Source organism: Marmota monax, unplaced genomic scaffold (genome assembly GCF_021218885.2).
Source record: "Marmota monax isolate L192 unplaced genomic scaffold, Marmota_monax_Labrador192_F-V1.1 WCK01_AAM20220418_F8-fsc00024, whole genome shotgun sequence".
NCBI lineage: Eukaryota > Metazoa > Chordata > Mammalia > Rodentia > Sciuridae > Marmota > Marmota monax.
The window spans coordinates 1,225,294-1,242,052 of NW_026695224.1; the positions used below are offsets into that span (position 1 = coordinate 1,225,294).

At 39.9% G+C, this 16,759-nt stretch overlaps 1 protein-coding gene across 4 annotated transcripts in view; it reads right to left on the reverse strand.

Moving 5' to 3' along the window:
* The window catches only part of LOC124086647 (vacuolar protein sorting-associated protein 35), a 97,162-nt gene extending 92,452 nt beyond the window's left edge, over positions 1-4,710 (reverse strand). For 2 of the 4 annotated variants that reach the window (XM_058576003.1, XM_058576000.1), the window contains exon 1: positions 4,484-4,710. Coding sequence is in view for 2 of the 4 variants with exons in the window: in XM_058576002.1 (XP_058431985.1) it covers positions 4,480-4,533 (54 nt within the window). In the remaining 2 variants the exon portion in view is untranslated. Of the gene's footprint in view, positions 1-4,479 lie in introns of all 4 variants that reach the window. The other 2 variants (XM_058576002.1, XM_058575999.1) reach the window with 1 other exon arrangement.
* Between the last annotated feature and the right edge of the window lie 12,049 nt (positions 4,711-16,759).

Here is a 16,759-nt window from a genome sequence, read left to right on the forward strand (position 1 = left end):
AGCTTACCTAGTATGGCTGACAAGAACCAGGGAAGAGGCTGGCCCAGTAAACAGGTGGTTATCAGGCTGTTGATATCAGCTCACTTTTCTAAGCCTAACCATGGCCAGACTCTGTGCTAAGTACTGTAGTAGGCATACCTTATTTAAAACCCGCCGCAACCCTAAGGGACAGATAAACCATTCTGCCACTTTAGGAGGGATCTCAGAGACTCTCAGGGTAATTTTCCTTACCATGTACCTAGAGAGCCTAAGGACCAGAAAGGAGAAGAGACTTTATGAAGGTCACACAGCAAGGCAGTGGCAAAGATAAAACTGTCATCCTCATTAAGACCATAGATTCATCCCCCTGTTCTGTGGGTTGAGAGGTCAGGAGGTAAGTAGAGGGAGGAAGATTGGCCTCTGCCCCATAGGCAGTTATCTAAGGATAATAGGAAGGGGCTTATATCGAGGATAAAGCAAACAAGATCCCTCAGGGGCAGGGACTCTCAGATATTAGGCTGCTGCTTTTTTCACAGTAAAATGTCTACAACTTGTCTCATGCTGACCACCCAGAAAGAGAATTAAAACAATAGCTACAGACCTACTAAGGTCAAATCCAGGAACTGTGCTCAGGAATAAAAAACAAAGTTGGCTTCTCTGAAGCAGAGAGGGAGATGACAGCTGTACAGAATCCTGTCTCCTGCCTCAGGTGCTGGTGAGTTTGCTCCCAGAATCTCCTTGTCTTCTGTATTCAGCAGTCCTATCCCTTGCAGCCTTTTAATTTCATCTCTTCTTTCCTTACATACTTAGTCAAATTTCTCCCTGACCAAGCAAAGCAAGGTAAAATTGACCTTAAAATACTAGGAAAGAACAAAAAGCACCATTAGGAGCCAAAATCCAGACCAACATTCATTCATTCATTCATTAGTTCTTTACTGAACAACACCACTTATTAGGTAGTAAATACTTATCGAGCACATTTATATGTCAGGCACTATGCTACATCTTTTATATAAATTACTTATTTGCCCCTCACAACAGTTCTTAGAGGCTTAGAGTGATGAAGGCACTTTACAAAGTAAGAACCTGGATTGATTGGTTGATTGATTTTGTGGCACTGGGGATTGAATCCATGAGAATTCAACCACTGAGCTATACCCTCAGCCCTTTTTGAGACAGGGTCTCACTAAGTTGCCCAGGCTGGTCTTGAACTTGAGACTTTCCTGCCTCAACCTCCCAAGTAGCTTAGATTTCAGGAGTCTACCACTGCACCCTGCAAGAAAGGAACTTGGATTTAAATGTGGGCAGCCAGACTCCAGTGTCTGCTTACAATTAAAAGCAATCTAACTTAGGGGATGGAGTTGTAGTTCAGTGGTAGAGTGCCTGCCTAGCACATGTGAGGTCCTGCATTTGATTCTCAGAACTGAATATAAATAAATAAAATAAAAGTCTATTGACAACTAAAAGAAATATTAAAAAAGAAAAAAATTAAATAAATAAAATAAAGGTTAAAAAAGAATCTATTTAAACAAAAGCAATCTAACCCTAACTTTCTATTTTCTAAAACTTGAATTTGTCTCTAGAGGGCTACATTTTCCAACTGCCAATTCAGAAAACTCAACTCCATTTGCAAGCTAGAACAAGGCCAATAAGTTTCATGCCAACACAATGCCTCGCATTTCTACCAGCTCACACTGGCAAGGTGTTTCCACCTGTAATGTACTTTGACATGTGTCCTCACAGTTGCTATTCATCTGAGGAGGGTGGGTTATGGTCCCCATCTGACTAATGAAGAGACTGAGGCTCACAGTGAGTCAGTGGGGAGCTGGAATCTTGCGTCTAGCTCTATATAGTTCACTGTGTTCACTCCAAAAAAGGGAGGGTTTCTGGAAGACCCCCTTACCCTCAACATACATACTGCTACAGGACACTACCCTACCTGTCCTGCCTGACAGGAATCAAGGAGATTGGGGGTTTCTGATAATAGGTTGCTTTTTTTTTCTCAGACTGACTATGAGCAAACCTTGTGCTAAGCACTTTACCTGCAATCTCATTTAAACCTCTTGACTCTGTTAACTCTTGTGGGTTTAGAGCTCTGCTATGTTGTGAGAAATACCAAAAGTCTGGATGAGAAGGAGGTTAATATATCAGAACAACAGAGAAAGTGGGACCATCACTAACTGCAAAGGACATGACTGGGGCAAAACTGTAAACCTAGAAGTGTGTCTAGCCCCATTATATTTGATTAAAATAATTTTATTTTCATTGCTCTACTTCTCTCCTTTCAATTTACCCACCTACTTTCTGAGAAGAGCCCAATCCCAAGATATTTTGGTGTTAAATCTGAACAACTGATAGCAGAGGTGGAATATAGTATCTACATAAGAGGACTTTGCTGATCTGGGTGACAAAGTCTCAAGAACAGGGAAGCAAAAAGGGGAGAGAGACAAGATACCCAACAGGGTCTGGGGTTTGGAGACAAACAGGTCCTCAAGCAGCCTCAGGATGTGAGACAGTGGAGGGGGACAGGAATTTGTAAAAATGTTTGCTGCAGGGTATAAATGGTCATCAGGAATCATGAGCAACAATGGCACTGCAGTTGGGCTTGGCTTGCATGAACTCAAGTCTTTGTAGAAACAGCCACATGGTGCAGGTAATTCAGGATGTAAGAAGAGACAAATAAATTGGGGAAGACTTCTTGGAGGAAATAAAACTTGAGCTGAGCCTTGAATAATGAGTGAGATTTGGGGAGGCCAAGGAAGGGCAGTTTCAGGGAGGACAGAGCAAACAAAGCTCCAGGTAGAGCATGACAGGTGGGTATGATGGTGCAGGGACTGTGCTCAGATCAGGATGTGTTAGTGGAGGCATACCTGCTAGCTGATTTAGCAGGTATGATCCTTAAAAGAGTGAAGGGATAAAATCAGGCAGACATTTAGACACAAAGCAGAAAGAGGGACAACTATCCGATGAAATATTTTTGAGTAGGGAGTAACATAAGAAAGTCAGTTTAGGAAATGGAAAGAAATGATTACCTGGGGAAGGGGATTTTGACTTAGAAGGAACACAAAGCTATTTCTGGGATGCTGGAGATGTTTTCTATCTCTGGTGGTTGTTGCATGGGGGTATTCATGTTTAAATTCCATAGGCTGGTGGGCTAGGGTTGTGGCTCAGTGGTAGAGTGCTTGCCTAGCATATGTAAAGCACCGAGTTTGGTTCTCAGCACCACATATAAATAAATGAATAAAGGTCCATCAACAACTAAAAATATACATACATATATATAATTTTTTAATTCCATAGGTTTTAATATGTGTGCATTACACCGCCTATGAGTCATGCCTTGTGTCCTGTTAGCATAAACTAAAAAAGCAAAGGGGGATAAATGAGCCTGGCAGCAGAGTGCTCACGGATTATGAGAGCTGGGACCAGCACTGAGGCAAAGCCAAAATCAGCAAGTGTTTATCACTTCTAGGATGTGTGCTACCATGTTGCCAAAACACATGAGTGCTAAGGAAGTGGAGAAACATCTGAGAGAACAAGTCTTTGAAAGTTCTCCTACAACTGGGGCATGAAGTTCAGAGGCTCTCATCCACCACCACACAGCTGGCAACAGAAGCATGACCCCTCCCTGTTGTGGCAGAGATTCTAAAGATCTGTGATGCTCTTCCTAGATCCAGTGGGTGAAGACTTCATACCAAAAGCAGGACAGTAACAGCAAATACAGAGTTATGTTTTTGTTTACAGGGTACATGGATGCCAATATGGTTAGTTCTGCATTAAGGATTAATTTTTATTTTCCATTTATCTTTTTTTCTAATAAAAAAAATTAAGTGTATAATTTGTGTTACTTGCAAGGTTTTTTTTTTTTTTTTCTGTAACAGTCACTATTCATCTAGACCCACAAGAATTATTCTAGGCAGATAATTTACACCAGAGAATAGCGATAAGACTCCCTCAGGACCACTGTTGACGGAAAATAATAATAACCTTACAGAAAGGTCTGAGGGCAATTGTTTAGTCTCAAGTGATCAGAAAATACCCACATTTAGGTATTAGCTTAAGAGACTTTCCAGAAATAGCAAATCCCATGGGCAAAGAGCAACTGTTTGTGTTTTTTTAAATAGATTCTCCACCCAACTTGGGGAAAAAAATGTTCCAAACACCACACACAACTCATAAACTAGTTTGAGTTAATTTGGGATTTTTTGAGAAAGCAAATTGGCAAACATTTGGGGAAAATCACCAATTACAACATTTCCAGTTGATTTAAGCACCGATATTACTAACCATAGTGATAGTTTTGGAAAACACTTCTGAAGTCTGAATTACACATGCGATTCCCCCAAACCTGTATAAACCAAAGACAGATCCATGCACCCAAAACCAAGAGCTGTTCGTTTTTATTTGTGAGCAGACTCAGAAAGTGTTTTCTGGAGGGTCTACATGTCCCTCATGTGCTGCTAAAAACAAACACACAGCAAATTGATCACCTGCACTTACATACCACCTTTCATCCATGGATCCCAAGTGGTCTGCCAGAAATGCTGTTTTCATAAGTCTCCGGTGAGATGTGTAAATATTGTTACCTCCATCTTATATACAGATAAACTTAAACTCAGGAGCAGATAAGTGGCTTGTCAATAGTTAGAACCCAAGACAAGATCTGTGCAAGCTGTCCTCTGGTTTCCCTTCCTTGGCTGAGTGTCCCTTTGAGCTTTCTTGTTGGCCCCTGTATAAATCATGTACGCAGACCATTGTTTCCCTAGTGATGGAGGTGGCATTCTATTTCCTGCCCTGAAGCTGGCCTGGAGCCCTGACTGAACCACATTTAGACACAAATACATCAGCTGTGCATGAGTGGGGATAGTTTGGCTCCTTGGAAACCTAAGTGGCGTGTGTCAGCTGGCCCTAGCCCACTGAGAGCCATTCCAGGCCATGCTACTAACTTCTCATCACTTGCCCACAGCAACTCATAAGAAAAGTGATGACATCTCTTGGAGCTAAGTGAACAAATTGGGAACACCTCAGAGGCAAACTCATTGGCCCTACTCCAGTCCAGTCTAGATGCCTGAGACCCAGGCCCCAATACTAGTACAGTTCCCCCACCCTGCTCAGTTCTACAGACAACAAATCAAAGTGTGCTGGTCATTGATTGTATGCCTTACAGGCAACTGAATTCACCATTCCTGGCTGCAGTATTAATTTTGTATTTATTACTAATGTGTTCTAGAATGACCATTTAGAACCAGAGCTGGAAAAATAACAGATGATGAGGCACTAATAAGGTAATAAGAGAGTCACAACCTGAACACTGTTTCTCTTACAGCTGTAGTCACTATAAGAATTTGGAGATGGAAGCTAGGTGTAGTAGCATACACCTATAATCCCAGTAACTTGGGAAGCTGCAGCAAGAAAATCACAAGTTTGAAGACAACTTCAGCAAATTAGCAAGCTCCTTAGCAACTTAATGATCCCTGTCTCAAAATAAAAGTACTGAGTATGTAGCTCAGTGGTAAAGTGCCCATGGGTTCAATCTTTGGTACCAAAAAGAAAGGAAAGATTGAAGAAAGAAAGGAAGGAAGGGAAGGAAAGGAGGGAGGGGTGGGGAGATGGATGCTGGGGATGTGATTCAATGGGAGAGTGCTTGACTAGCATGCAAGAAATCCTGGATTCCACATCTAGCACTTAAAAAAAGAAAAAAAATTAATTGGAGGTGTGTGTGTGTGTGTTTTCTCTGTTATTTGGTCAGTAAATGCCATATATTGTCAATTTAAATTAATTTCAATTTGCCTCTAAAATGCCCTGTTAACTTTACTGGATAGCCATGGGCATCACATGAAATGGAGGCTGGGTTACTGGGGTTGCCCTTCCTAAACTCCATACACATTAACAATTATAATATCTAGAGGGACCCAACATGGTGGCCGGCGAGGAAGCAGCACTTTCAGTATCTCCACATTAACGGGATTAGAAAGACCCGTTAATACGCCTGGGTTCTACCTGCTGAGGAACTTCTAGCAAAATTCCGCTGAAAGGAGACCTGCCGGGAATTAGTAAGTTTATTAGAGGTGACAGTTTGTCCGAGACGAGTGAATCTCGGCCACGCGGCACAGAGGTCCTATCCCGCCGGCTGCCGCCGAACGGCCGCGGGCCGCTGCCCGCCTGGCTCTGCGAGCAGCCCCGCCCACCCGGCAAACGGCACCCGCCCGCCCGGCTCAGGAGGCCACGTGAAGGGACTCTAACCAAGCCTTTATGAAATAGCGAACTGGGATCTAAAACCAGAGATTGAGTCAGACCAGAGACAAGCCAATCCCACCCCTCCCTTTGGACACTCCGGCAAGGAGCCAGGGGCCCGCCATAGCAGAGAGGGGAAGTCACCAAAGTTCGGCCAACGAGATTCCTTCCCAGCGGAATCTACTTTCTCAGGAGTGTGACTCCCACCCACATCAGACACAAACAACCGGGAAACTTCGAAAATCTCTCCGTGGGTGTGACCGTAAGGGCCAAGGGACTCCCGACTCCCAACTCCCCCTACTGCCAGTGACGTGGGCGTGAATGTAGGGGCGGAGGGAAGCAGAGAAGACTCCCCACCCCCAACTCCCCCAACCGCCAACTGAGAGGGCGTGACGGTAAGGGCAGAGGGAAACAGAGGCCACTCCAGACCCCCAACCCCTCCTACCGCCAGCAGAGTGGTCGTGATTGTAGGGGCTGAGGGAAGCAGAGGGGATCCTCGACCCCCAACTCCCATTACCACCAGTGGCGACACCCAAAGTCTTAGCTGCCAGGTTCCGAAGGCGTGCCCACCAAAGGGGTCCAGAAAAATGAAACTATTGACTCCCAGACCACAGCTCCACAGCACTGGGGCTTAGATGAATGACAGAGAGAGTGCTCAGTCGTTCGGGAAATAGGGCACGCGGTGGGGCTGAAAGTGTAACCAGATCCTTGGGGAACCGCCTCCGGTGAGCAGGACCTGGCTGGCTGGCAGGAGGAAGGGGAGGAGGGGCCGTAGAAGTGAAAAGGCTCTGGACCAACAGGATTGAGAGACTCCCAGGAGCCGCCTTACAGGGATTACACTTTGAGGGCAAAACTCAGCTCGGAGGGCACAGCTCTGCTTACGGGAAGAGAAGAAAATGGATCTCTAAGACCTAATTTTATTTCTTATTCTATTTTATTTTATTTTTTCTCCCCCCTTTTCCCTCTTTCTTTCCCCTTTCAAGTTTTATTGTACTTTCCATTCTCCTCTATGCTATCTATCTCCCTCTCCTTCTTTCTTTTCAAGAGCACCTTCCTTCCCCTTCCCCCCAACTTTCATCCCAAGCATTACGTCCTCCATTACATGTAATTGTCTAAATGCAAATAGGTGAATGTTTTGAGGCTGTCTATAGTGCTCCTAAATACCTAGCTACTACCAACACCCTGATCCAATTGACGGTTAGCATCCCCCTTCAGTAGAGCAACCTTCTAAAGTAACTAAGACATACCAACCCTTACCTTCATAGCACCTAACCTAAAGTCCTAAGAATAAACAACAGATCACTATATGCATACAGAATCCGGAAGCCCTTTATAAATTGAATGAGTCAGCTCTAAAGTACAATAAAGCCCAACATCTCTAGGCATAATCTCCCACCACAAAGGAGAGACAACAGAGATATTCAAAGCCAAAACAAATGTATAGGAGAAAGCAGTTACAAAACAGTCAAACAGAGCTGGAAAGTAACGTGAACAACATGAAAAAACAAGGGAAAAAAGGATTACAGATAATGCAGGACAACTTAAATCTACAGGAGGACCTAGAAGCATCAGAAACATGGACAGGGAAAGAAATAAAGGCATACCTAACTCAGATGGAACGGAATATTAGAGAAGACATGAGACAGCAAGTCCAAACATTGAAAGTATATTTTGAAAACGAACTAAACAAACAAATTCAAACTGCAAAGAACGAGCTTTACCAGGAGACAGAGATCTTAAAAAAAAAAAACACAGTAATCCTAGAAATGCAAGAAACCATAAACCAGATTAAAAACTCTAACAAGAATATTACAAATAGACTAGATCAAGTAGAAGTCAGAACATCAGATAATGAAGACAAAGTTTATCAACTTGAAAAGACTATAGTCAACACAGAAAAGATGCTTAAATCTCACAAGCATTCTATCCAAGAGATATGGGATCTCATCAAAAAACCAAATTTGAGAGTCATTGGGATAGAAGAAGGCACAGAGGTTCAAACCAAAGGAATGGACAACTTATTAAATGAAATAATCCTAGAAAACTTCCCAGAGATGAAAGATGGAATGGATTGCCAAATCCTGGAAGCCTACAGGACCCCAAACATCCAAAACAGTAATAGACCAACTCCAAGACATATAATTATGAAGACAGCCAACATACAGAACAAGGAGAGAATATTAAAAGCTACGAGAGAAAGGAGGGAGATTACATTCAGGGGTAAACCAATTAGGTTAACGATGGATTTTTCATCACAGACTTTGAAAGCAAGAAGATCCTGGAACAATGTATTTCAAACGCTGAAAAATAATGGATTCCAACCAAGAATACTGTATCCAGCAAAATTAAGCTTCAGATTTGACAATGAAATTAAAATCTTTCACGATAAACAAAAGCTAAAAGAATTTGCAGCCAGAAAACCAACACTGCAAAGCATTTTGGGCAAAATTCTACAAGAAGAAGAATGGAAAAATACTGCCCAAAACTAACAGCGGGAGGTATCTCAGTAAAGGGGGAGGAAAATAACCAAAAAGTAAAAACTAGCCAAACTAAAATAAATAAATAAATAAACATGACTGGAAGTACAAATCATATTTCAATTGTAACCTTAAATGTTAATGGACTAAACTCACCAATCAAGAGACACAAGCTAGTAACCTGGATCAAAAAAACAAATCCAACAATATGCTGCCTTCAGGAGACTCATATGATAGGAAAACAAATACACAGGCTGAAGGTGAAAGGTTGGGAAAAATCATACCACTCACATGGCCCTCGGAAGCAAGCAGGAGTGGCCATACTCATATCGAATAAAATCAACTTCAAACCTAAGTTAATCAAAAGGGATAAAGAAGGACACTATATCCTGTTAAAAGGAACCATCCACCAACAAGACATTACAATTATCAATTTGTATGCACCAAACAATGGTGCGGCAACATTCATAAAACAAACTCTCATCAAGTTCAAGAGTCAAATAGACCACAACACAATAATTATGGGTGACTTCAACACACCGCTCTCGCCATTAGACAGATCCTCCAGACAAAAGCTGAATAAAGAAACTATAGAACTCAATGATACAATCAATAACCTAGACTTAACCCACATATATAGAATATATCAACCATCATCAAGTGGATACACGTTCTTCTCAGCAGCACATGGATCTTACTCAAAGATAGATCATATATTATGCCATAGGGCAACTCTTAGTAAATATAAAGGTGTGGAGATAATACCATGCACCATATCTGATCATAATGGAATGAAACTGGAAATCAATGATAAAAGAAGGAAGGAAAAATCCTGCATCACATGGAAAATAAACAATATGTTACTGAATGATCAATGGGTTACAGAAGACATAAAGGAGGAAATCAAAAAATTCTTAGAGATAAATGACAATTCAGACACAACATACTGGAATCTATGGGACACAATGAAAGCAGTTTTAAGAGGGAAATTCATTTCCTGGAGTTCATTCCTCAAAAAAAGAAAAAAACCAACAAATAAATGAACTCACACTACATCTCAAAACCCTAGAAAAGGAAGAGCAAAACAACAGCAAATATAGCAGAAGACAAGAAATAATTAAAATCAGAGCGGAAATCAACGAAATTGAAACCAAAAAAAAAAACCATTGAAAAAATTGATAAAACTAAAAGTTGGTTCTTTGAAAAAATAAATAAGATTGACAGACCCTTAGCCATGCTAACAAAGAGGAGAGAGAACTCAAATTACTAACATACGGGATGAAAAAGGCAATATCACAACAGACACTACAGAAATACAGAAGATAATTAGAAAGTATTTTGAAACCCTATATTCTAATAAAATAGAAGACAGTGAAGATATCGATAAATTTCTTAAGTCATATGATCTGCCCAGATTGAGTCAGGAAGACACATACAATTTAAACAGACCAATAACAAAGGAAGAAATAGAAGAAGCCATCAAAAGACTACCAACCAAGAAAAGCCCTGGACTGGATGGGTATACAGCGGAGTTTTACAAAACCTTCAAAGAAGAATTAATACCAATACTTTTCAAGCTATTTCAAGAAATAGAAAAAGAAGGAGCTCTTCCAAATTCATTCTATGAGGCCAACATCACCCTGATCCCGAAACCAGACAAAGACAAAGTTTGGTTCAATATATGGAAATCAATAAATGTTATTCACCACATCAATAGACTTAAAGATAAAAACCATATGATCGTCTCGATAGATGCAGAAAAAGCATTCGACAAAGTACAGCATCCCTTTATGTTCAAAACACTAGAAAAACTAGGGATAACAGGAACTTACCTCAACATTGTAAAAGCTATATATGCTAAGCTTCAGGCTAGCATCATTCTAAATGGAGAAAAACTGAAGGCATTCCCGCTAAAATCTGGAACAAAACAGGGATGCCCTCTCTCACCACTTCTATTCAATTTAGTCCTTGAAATACTAGCCAGAGCAATTAGACAGACAAAAGAAATTAAAGGCATAAAAATAGGAAAAGAAGAACTTAAAATATCACTATTTGCATATGACATGATTCTATACCTAGAAGACCCAAAAGGGTCTACAAAGAAACTACTAGAACTAATAAATGAATTCAGCAAAGTGGCAGGATATAAAATCAACACGCATAAATCAAAGGCATTCCTGTATATCAGCAACAAAACTTCTGAAATGGAAATGAGGAAAACCACCCCATTCACAATATCCTCAAAAAAAAAAAAATACTTGGGGATCAACCTAACAAAAGAGGTGAAAGATTTATACAATGAAAACTACAGAACCCTAAAGAGAGAAATAGAAGAAGATCTTAGAAGATGGAAAAATGTACCCTGTTCATGGATAGGTAGAACCAACATCATCAAAATGGCGATATTACCCAAAGTTCTCCATAGGTTTAATGCAATGCCATTCAAAATCCCAACGGCATTTCTTGTAGAAATAGATAAAGCTATCATGAAATTCATATGGAAAAACAAAAGACACAGAATAGCAAAAGCAATTCTAAGCAGGAAGTGTGAATCTGGAGGTATAGCGATACCAGATTTCAAACTGTACTACAGAGCAATAGTAACAAAAACAGGATGGTACTGGTACCAAAACAGGCAGGTGGACCAATGGTACAGAATAGAGGACACAGAGACCAATCCACAAAATTACAACTTTCTTATATTTGATAAAGGAGCTAAAAGCATGCAATGGAGAAAGGATAGCATCTTCAACAAATGGTGCTGGGAAAACTGGAAATCCATATACAACAAAATGAAGCTGAACCCCTTTCTCTCGCCATGCACAAAAGTTAATTCAAAATGGATCAAAGAGCTTGATATCAAACCAGAGACTCTGCGCCTGATAGAAGAAAAATTTGGCTCCGATCTATATATTGTGGGGTCGGGCTCCAAATTCCTTAATAGGACGCCCATAGCCCAAGAGTTAAATACAAGAATAAACAAATAGGACTTACTTAAACTAAAAAGTTTTTTCTCAGCAAGAGAAACAATAAGAGAGGTAAATAGGGAACCTACATCCTGGGAACAAATTTTTACTCCTCACACTTCAGATAGAGCCCTAATATCCAGAATATACAAAGAACTCAAAAAATTAAACAATAAGATAACAAATAACCCTATCAACAAATGGGCCAAGGACCTGAACAGACACTTCTCAGAGGAGGACATACAATCAATCAATAAGTACATGAAAAAATGCTCACCATCTCTAGCAGTCAGAGAAATGCAAATCAAAACCACCCTAAGATACCATCTCACTCCAGTAAGATTGGCAGCCATTATGAAGTCAAACAACAATAAGTGCTGGCGAGGATGTGGGGAAAAGGGTACACTTGTACATTGCTGGTGGGACTGCAAATTGGTGCGGCCAATATGGAAAGCAGTATGGAGATTCCTGGGAAAGCTGGGAATGGAACCACCATTTGACCCAGCTATCGCCCTTCTCGGTCTATTCCCTGAGGACCTTAAAAGAGCATACTATAGGGATACTGCCACATCAATGATCATAGCAGCACAATTCACAATAGCTAGACTCTGGAATCAACCTAGATGCCCTTCAATAGATGAATGGATAAAAAAAATGTGGCATTTATACACAATGGAGTATTACGCAGCACTAAAAAAAACGACAAAATCATGGAATTTGCAGGGAAATGGATGGCATTAGAGCAGATTATGCTAAGTGAAGCTAGCCAATCCTTAAAAAACAAATGCCAAATGTCTTCTTTGATATAAAGAGAGCAACTAAGAACAGAACAGGGAGGAAGAGCATGAGGAAAAGATTAACATTAAACAGAGACGAGTGGGGGAAGAGAAAGGGAGAGAGAAGGGAAACTGTATGGAAATGGAAGGAGATCCTCATTGTTACACAAAATTACATATAAGAGTTTGTAAGGGGAAAGGGGAAAAAAAAACAAGGGAGAGAATTGAATAACAGCAGATGGGGTAGAGAGGGAAGATGAGAGGGAAGGGGAGGGGGGATAGAAGGGGATAGGAAAGGTAGCAGAATACAACAGTCACTAATATGGCATTATGTAAAAATGTGGATGTGTAACCGATGTGATTCTGCAACTTGTATTTGGGGTAAAAATGGGAGTTCATAACCCACTTGAATCAAATGCATGAAAGATGATATGTCATGAGCTTTGTAATGTTTTGAACAACCAATAAAAAAAAACAATTATAATATCTAATCTCTGTTGTGCATTCACCAGATGCCAAGTACCCTAACAAGCATTTTAACTTTTTAAAAAATATTTATTTTAGTTGTCAATGGACCTTTATTTTTTTATATGCAGTGCTGAGACTCGAACCCAGTGCTTCACACACCAGGTAAGTACTCTACCACTGAGCCACAATCCCAGCCCCCTATCAAGCATTTTACATACATTAGCTTTTAAAACACTAAGTATGTACCATTAGTGTCTTCATTTTACAAGAGCTGGACATGGTAGCATGTGTACATAGTCCCAGCTACTAGTAAGGATAAGGCAGGAGGACTCCTTGATTTCAGGAGTTCAAGGCCAGTCTGGGCAACATAGCAAGACTCTTCCTTCAAAACAAACAAAAAAACTTCAATTTTTTACACAACTTTTTAAAACCTCATATTTTAAAGAACCGAGGCCTAGAAAGTTCACAAAGTCAAGTAACTACTATTAGTTTCTTACAGCTGCACTAACAAATTACCACAAACTTCATGGCTTAAAACAACAGAAAGCAGCTAGGTATGGTGGCACACCTGTAATCCCAGGGCTTGGGGGCTAAAACAGGAGGATCACAAATTCAAGGCCAGCCTCAGCAACTTAGCAAGGTGCTAAGGAAATTAGTGAGAACCTGTCTCAAAATAAAAAACAAAAAGAGGACTGTAGCAAAGTGCACCTGAGTTCGCTCCCTAGTACCAAGGGGGGAAAATTAAATAAATAAAAATAAAAACACACACAAAAAAATGTAATAAAACAAAAACCCTAGAAAGCTATTCTCTCACAGTTCTGGAGGCCAGAAATCCAAAGCCAATACCACTAGGCTAAATTAAGGTGTCAGCAAGGCTATCTTTCCTCCAAAGTCCCTAAAGGAGAATACACTCCTTGCATCTTCCAGCTTCTGGCAACTACTGACATTTCTTGCTCTGCAGCTGCATCACTCCAATCTCTGCCTCCATGATCACACTCCTTCATCTTCTTCTGCGTATCTCCTTTTGCCTCCCTTTTCGAAATAAGATACAAAAAAAGGACTGGGATGTGGCTCAGTGGTTAAGTGATCCTGGGTTTGATCTCAAGTACCAAAAGAAAAAAAAAAGGAAGAAAATCCTGAATCATGTCTGTTAAAATCCTTTTTTGCCATAGAAAGTGACATTCACAGTCTCTAAGAATTAGGATATTTTGAGAGGCCATTATCTAGCTAATCAAAGTTACCCATTTAGTAGATGGTACCTGCAAGTTTCTCTTCTCATATGTTCATGAATGTTCATAGATTAAGTTGTGATTGCGTAGCAAAGAGGTTAAAAGCCCAGGCTTTGACCCTACCAGACTGGCTTTGAAGCCCAGCACTACTAAACCTAACTATGTGATTTTAATAAGTAAATTAAGAGCCCCAGTATCCCCATTAAAGCCTATTACATGGGATTGTTTGAGGATTAAATGAGAGAATGAACACGAAACTCATATACCAGTACCTGCACATACTTAAGTGCTCAGTGAACAACAGCCTGTAGCTATTCTTGTTAAAAGCACAATATAAGCTTGTCTACCTATCCAACTTCGAAGAGGAAGACCTGGTAGACACTAAGTTTCTATAGATGAATAAATGTGATAATAGGGTAGAACTCTCAAAACCTAGCAGAACTGGCCATGTATAAAGGACTTCCATTCTTCAAAAGTGGAGACATCTACTTTTCTCCAGGGAGGGTGTGGATCTGAGACGCAAAAATGAATGGTTTTGTCAATAGATGTTCCCATCATTTTAAATATGATTCATCTGGAAATTATCATTCAAAGCACTCTGAAGTTAAACTAGTTCTGGCTTCAACACCTAAAATGAGGGGCTGGGGACAAAGCTCAGTGGTGGAGCTCTTTAGCCCTAGATATTCAGCTATTCAGCAGTGCAAAAAGCAAACAAACAAAAATACCCAAAATAAAAATAAAAATAAATAACTGATAAAGCAAGTGCTTAGAGCATGAAGAATAAACTACAAAAAATCGACAGGAAATAGACAACAGGAAAAGAATGTTGTAGGGAGAAACAGGACATTTCAAACTTGAGTACTGTTACGAAGAATTAAGAAGAAATGCAAACTGGCTAGTTTCTTTAAGCAAAATGAATTGTGATTGACTGTTTCATGCATGAACATGGATTTTATATATAAATAAAGTTTGGTAATTTATTTGCTTTATATTTAAATTGTACTTCTAAATATTTTCACATACTATACATGATCTGTTTAGCTTGCTGTATTTCATCCAGTTACATTTTTCAGTTGAACCACTGGGATTCTTTATAGATATGATGAGGATTTCTCAGTTTGAGTGAGAAGCATGCTAAGGGTCAATGAAATAAGAAAGAAATAGATTTTGAGAAAAACTGTGAACTGGGGCTGGGATTGTGGCTCAGTGGTAGAGCACTTGCCTAGCATGGGCAGGACCCGAGTTCGATCCTCAGCACCACATAAAAATAAAGGCATTGTGTTGTGTCCATCTACACCTAAATAAATAAATACATATTAAAAAAAAAGAAAGAAAACCTGTGAACTACTTAAATGTCAACTAGTAAGGGAAAGAATGATAACTGTTATGTCTACTGTCCAAATTATCCAAGGCATTTGGACAAGTTACAAAATTTTTCACAAAAATACTTATTACCTGATCCCTTCTAAATTGAAAATTGTAAATAATGCATGAATTTACAGTTCTTTTGCAAGAAATATTATTTGTGGGATAATAAACATTAAATGTGTGTGAAGTTAAAAAAAATTTTTTTAATGAACCAGACATGCTCCTTCTCTCTGCCTTGGATCCTTTGTATTAAAGGAATAAAAGCACAAAAAGAATAAACCTATAGCTTGAGGACCAAGTAAGTGCAAATAACCATATAGGGATGAAAATGTCAGTACATATCTGGAAGCCAGAAAACTGATGACAAAGGGTTAAGAGATAACCAACATGTGGGCTAGAGAGGAGGGCTGCCAATTAGGCTGTGGGAACCCCGGCAAGCCCTGATGGTGGATCAACTGTCCCCACCTGCTTTTCTCTACCCCCAAGTTCTTCCCACCCCAAGTCCCTAATGCACAGACTGAGCAAGTACTGGCAGCTGGCATTTACCTACAGGCAAGAGTAAACAAGTCCCTGACAACTCTTCTCCAAAGAAATTAAACAATTCATATAGAAAAATCCAAGGCTTTTATAAGTCATTATAAAATGGGGAAATTGGGGCACCAAATTCCCCATTCTAGAGTTCTAACTACCTCTCCCTAGCTACACCCAGAGCATCTAGTCAAAATTCTCCCAGGAAGAAGTCAGACAGTTACATAGACATTCTTCCTCAAGTATTATTAGACAATCAAAGAACACAAGATATTAGTAAAACTATCAGCCTAAAAAAGAAACACCAAAATATTCAGACATGAAAAACAAACTCTAGCAGGAAAAGATAATAGGAGAATAGAATACACCTTCACTCAAATAGTTAAGGAAGGTTTTATAAAACCAAAATAGGTTAAACTGAAAAAGAATAGAGAACAAAGGAAGTGATTAGAGATTTAAAATATGTTAGCTAAAAGAAAATGCTTGAAAGAATGATAAAAGAAGAAATCTTACAGAACAGAATTTAAAAAAAAACAAAAAAAAATGTGAAAGAACAGATAAGACATAAAGGGCAGATTCAAAGTTCTAACTTCACTAAATGGAATCCAGGAAAAAGCACAAAGAAGTCTGGAGTGAGAGTGGAGAAATGCATTGACTCCAGCGATTTTCCCATTTTTGTATTGCTCATTCTGCGGGCGGGGCGGGGAGACTCTGATAGAAACCTACTTGACTGC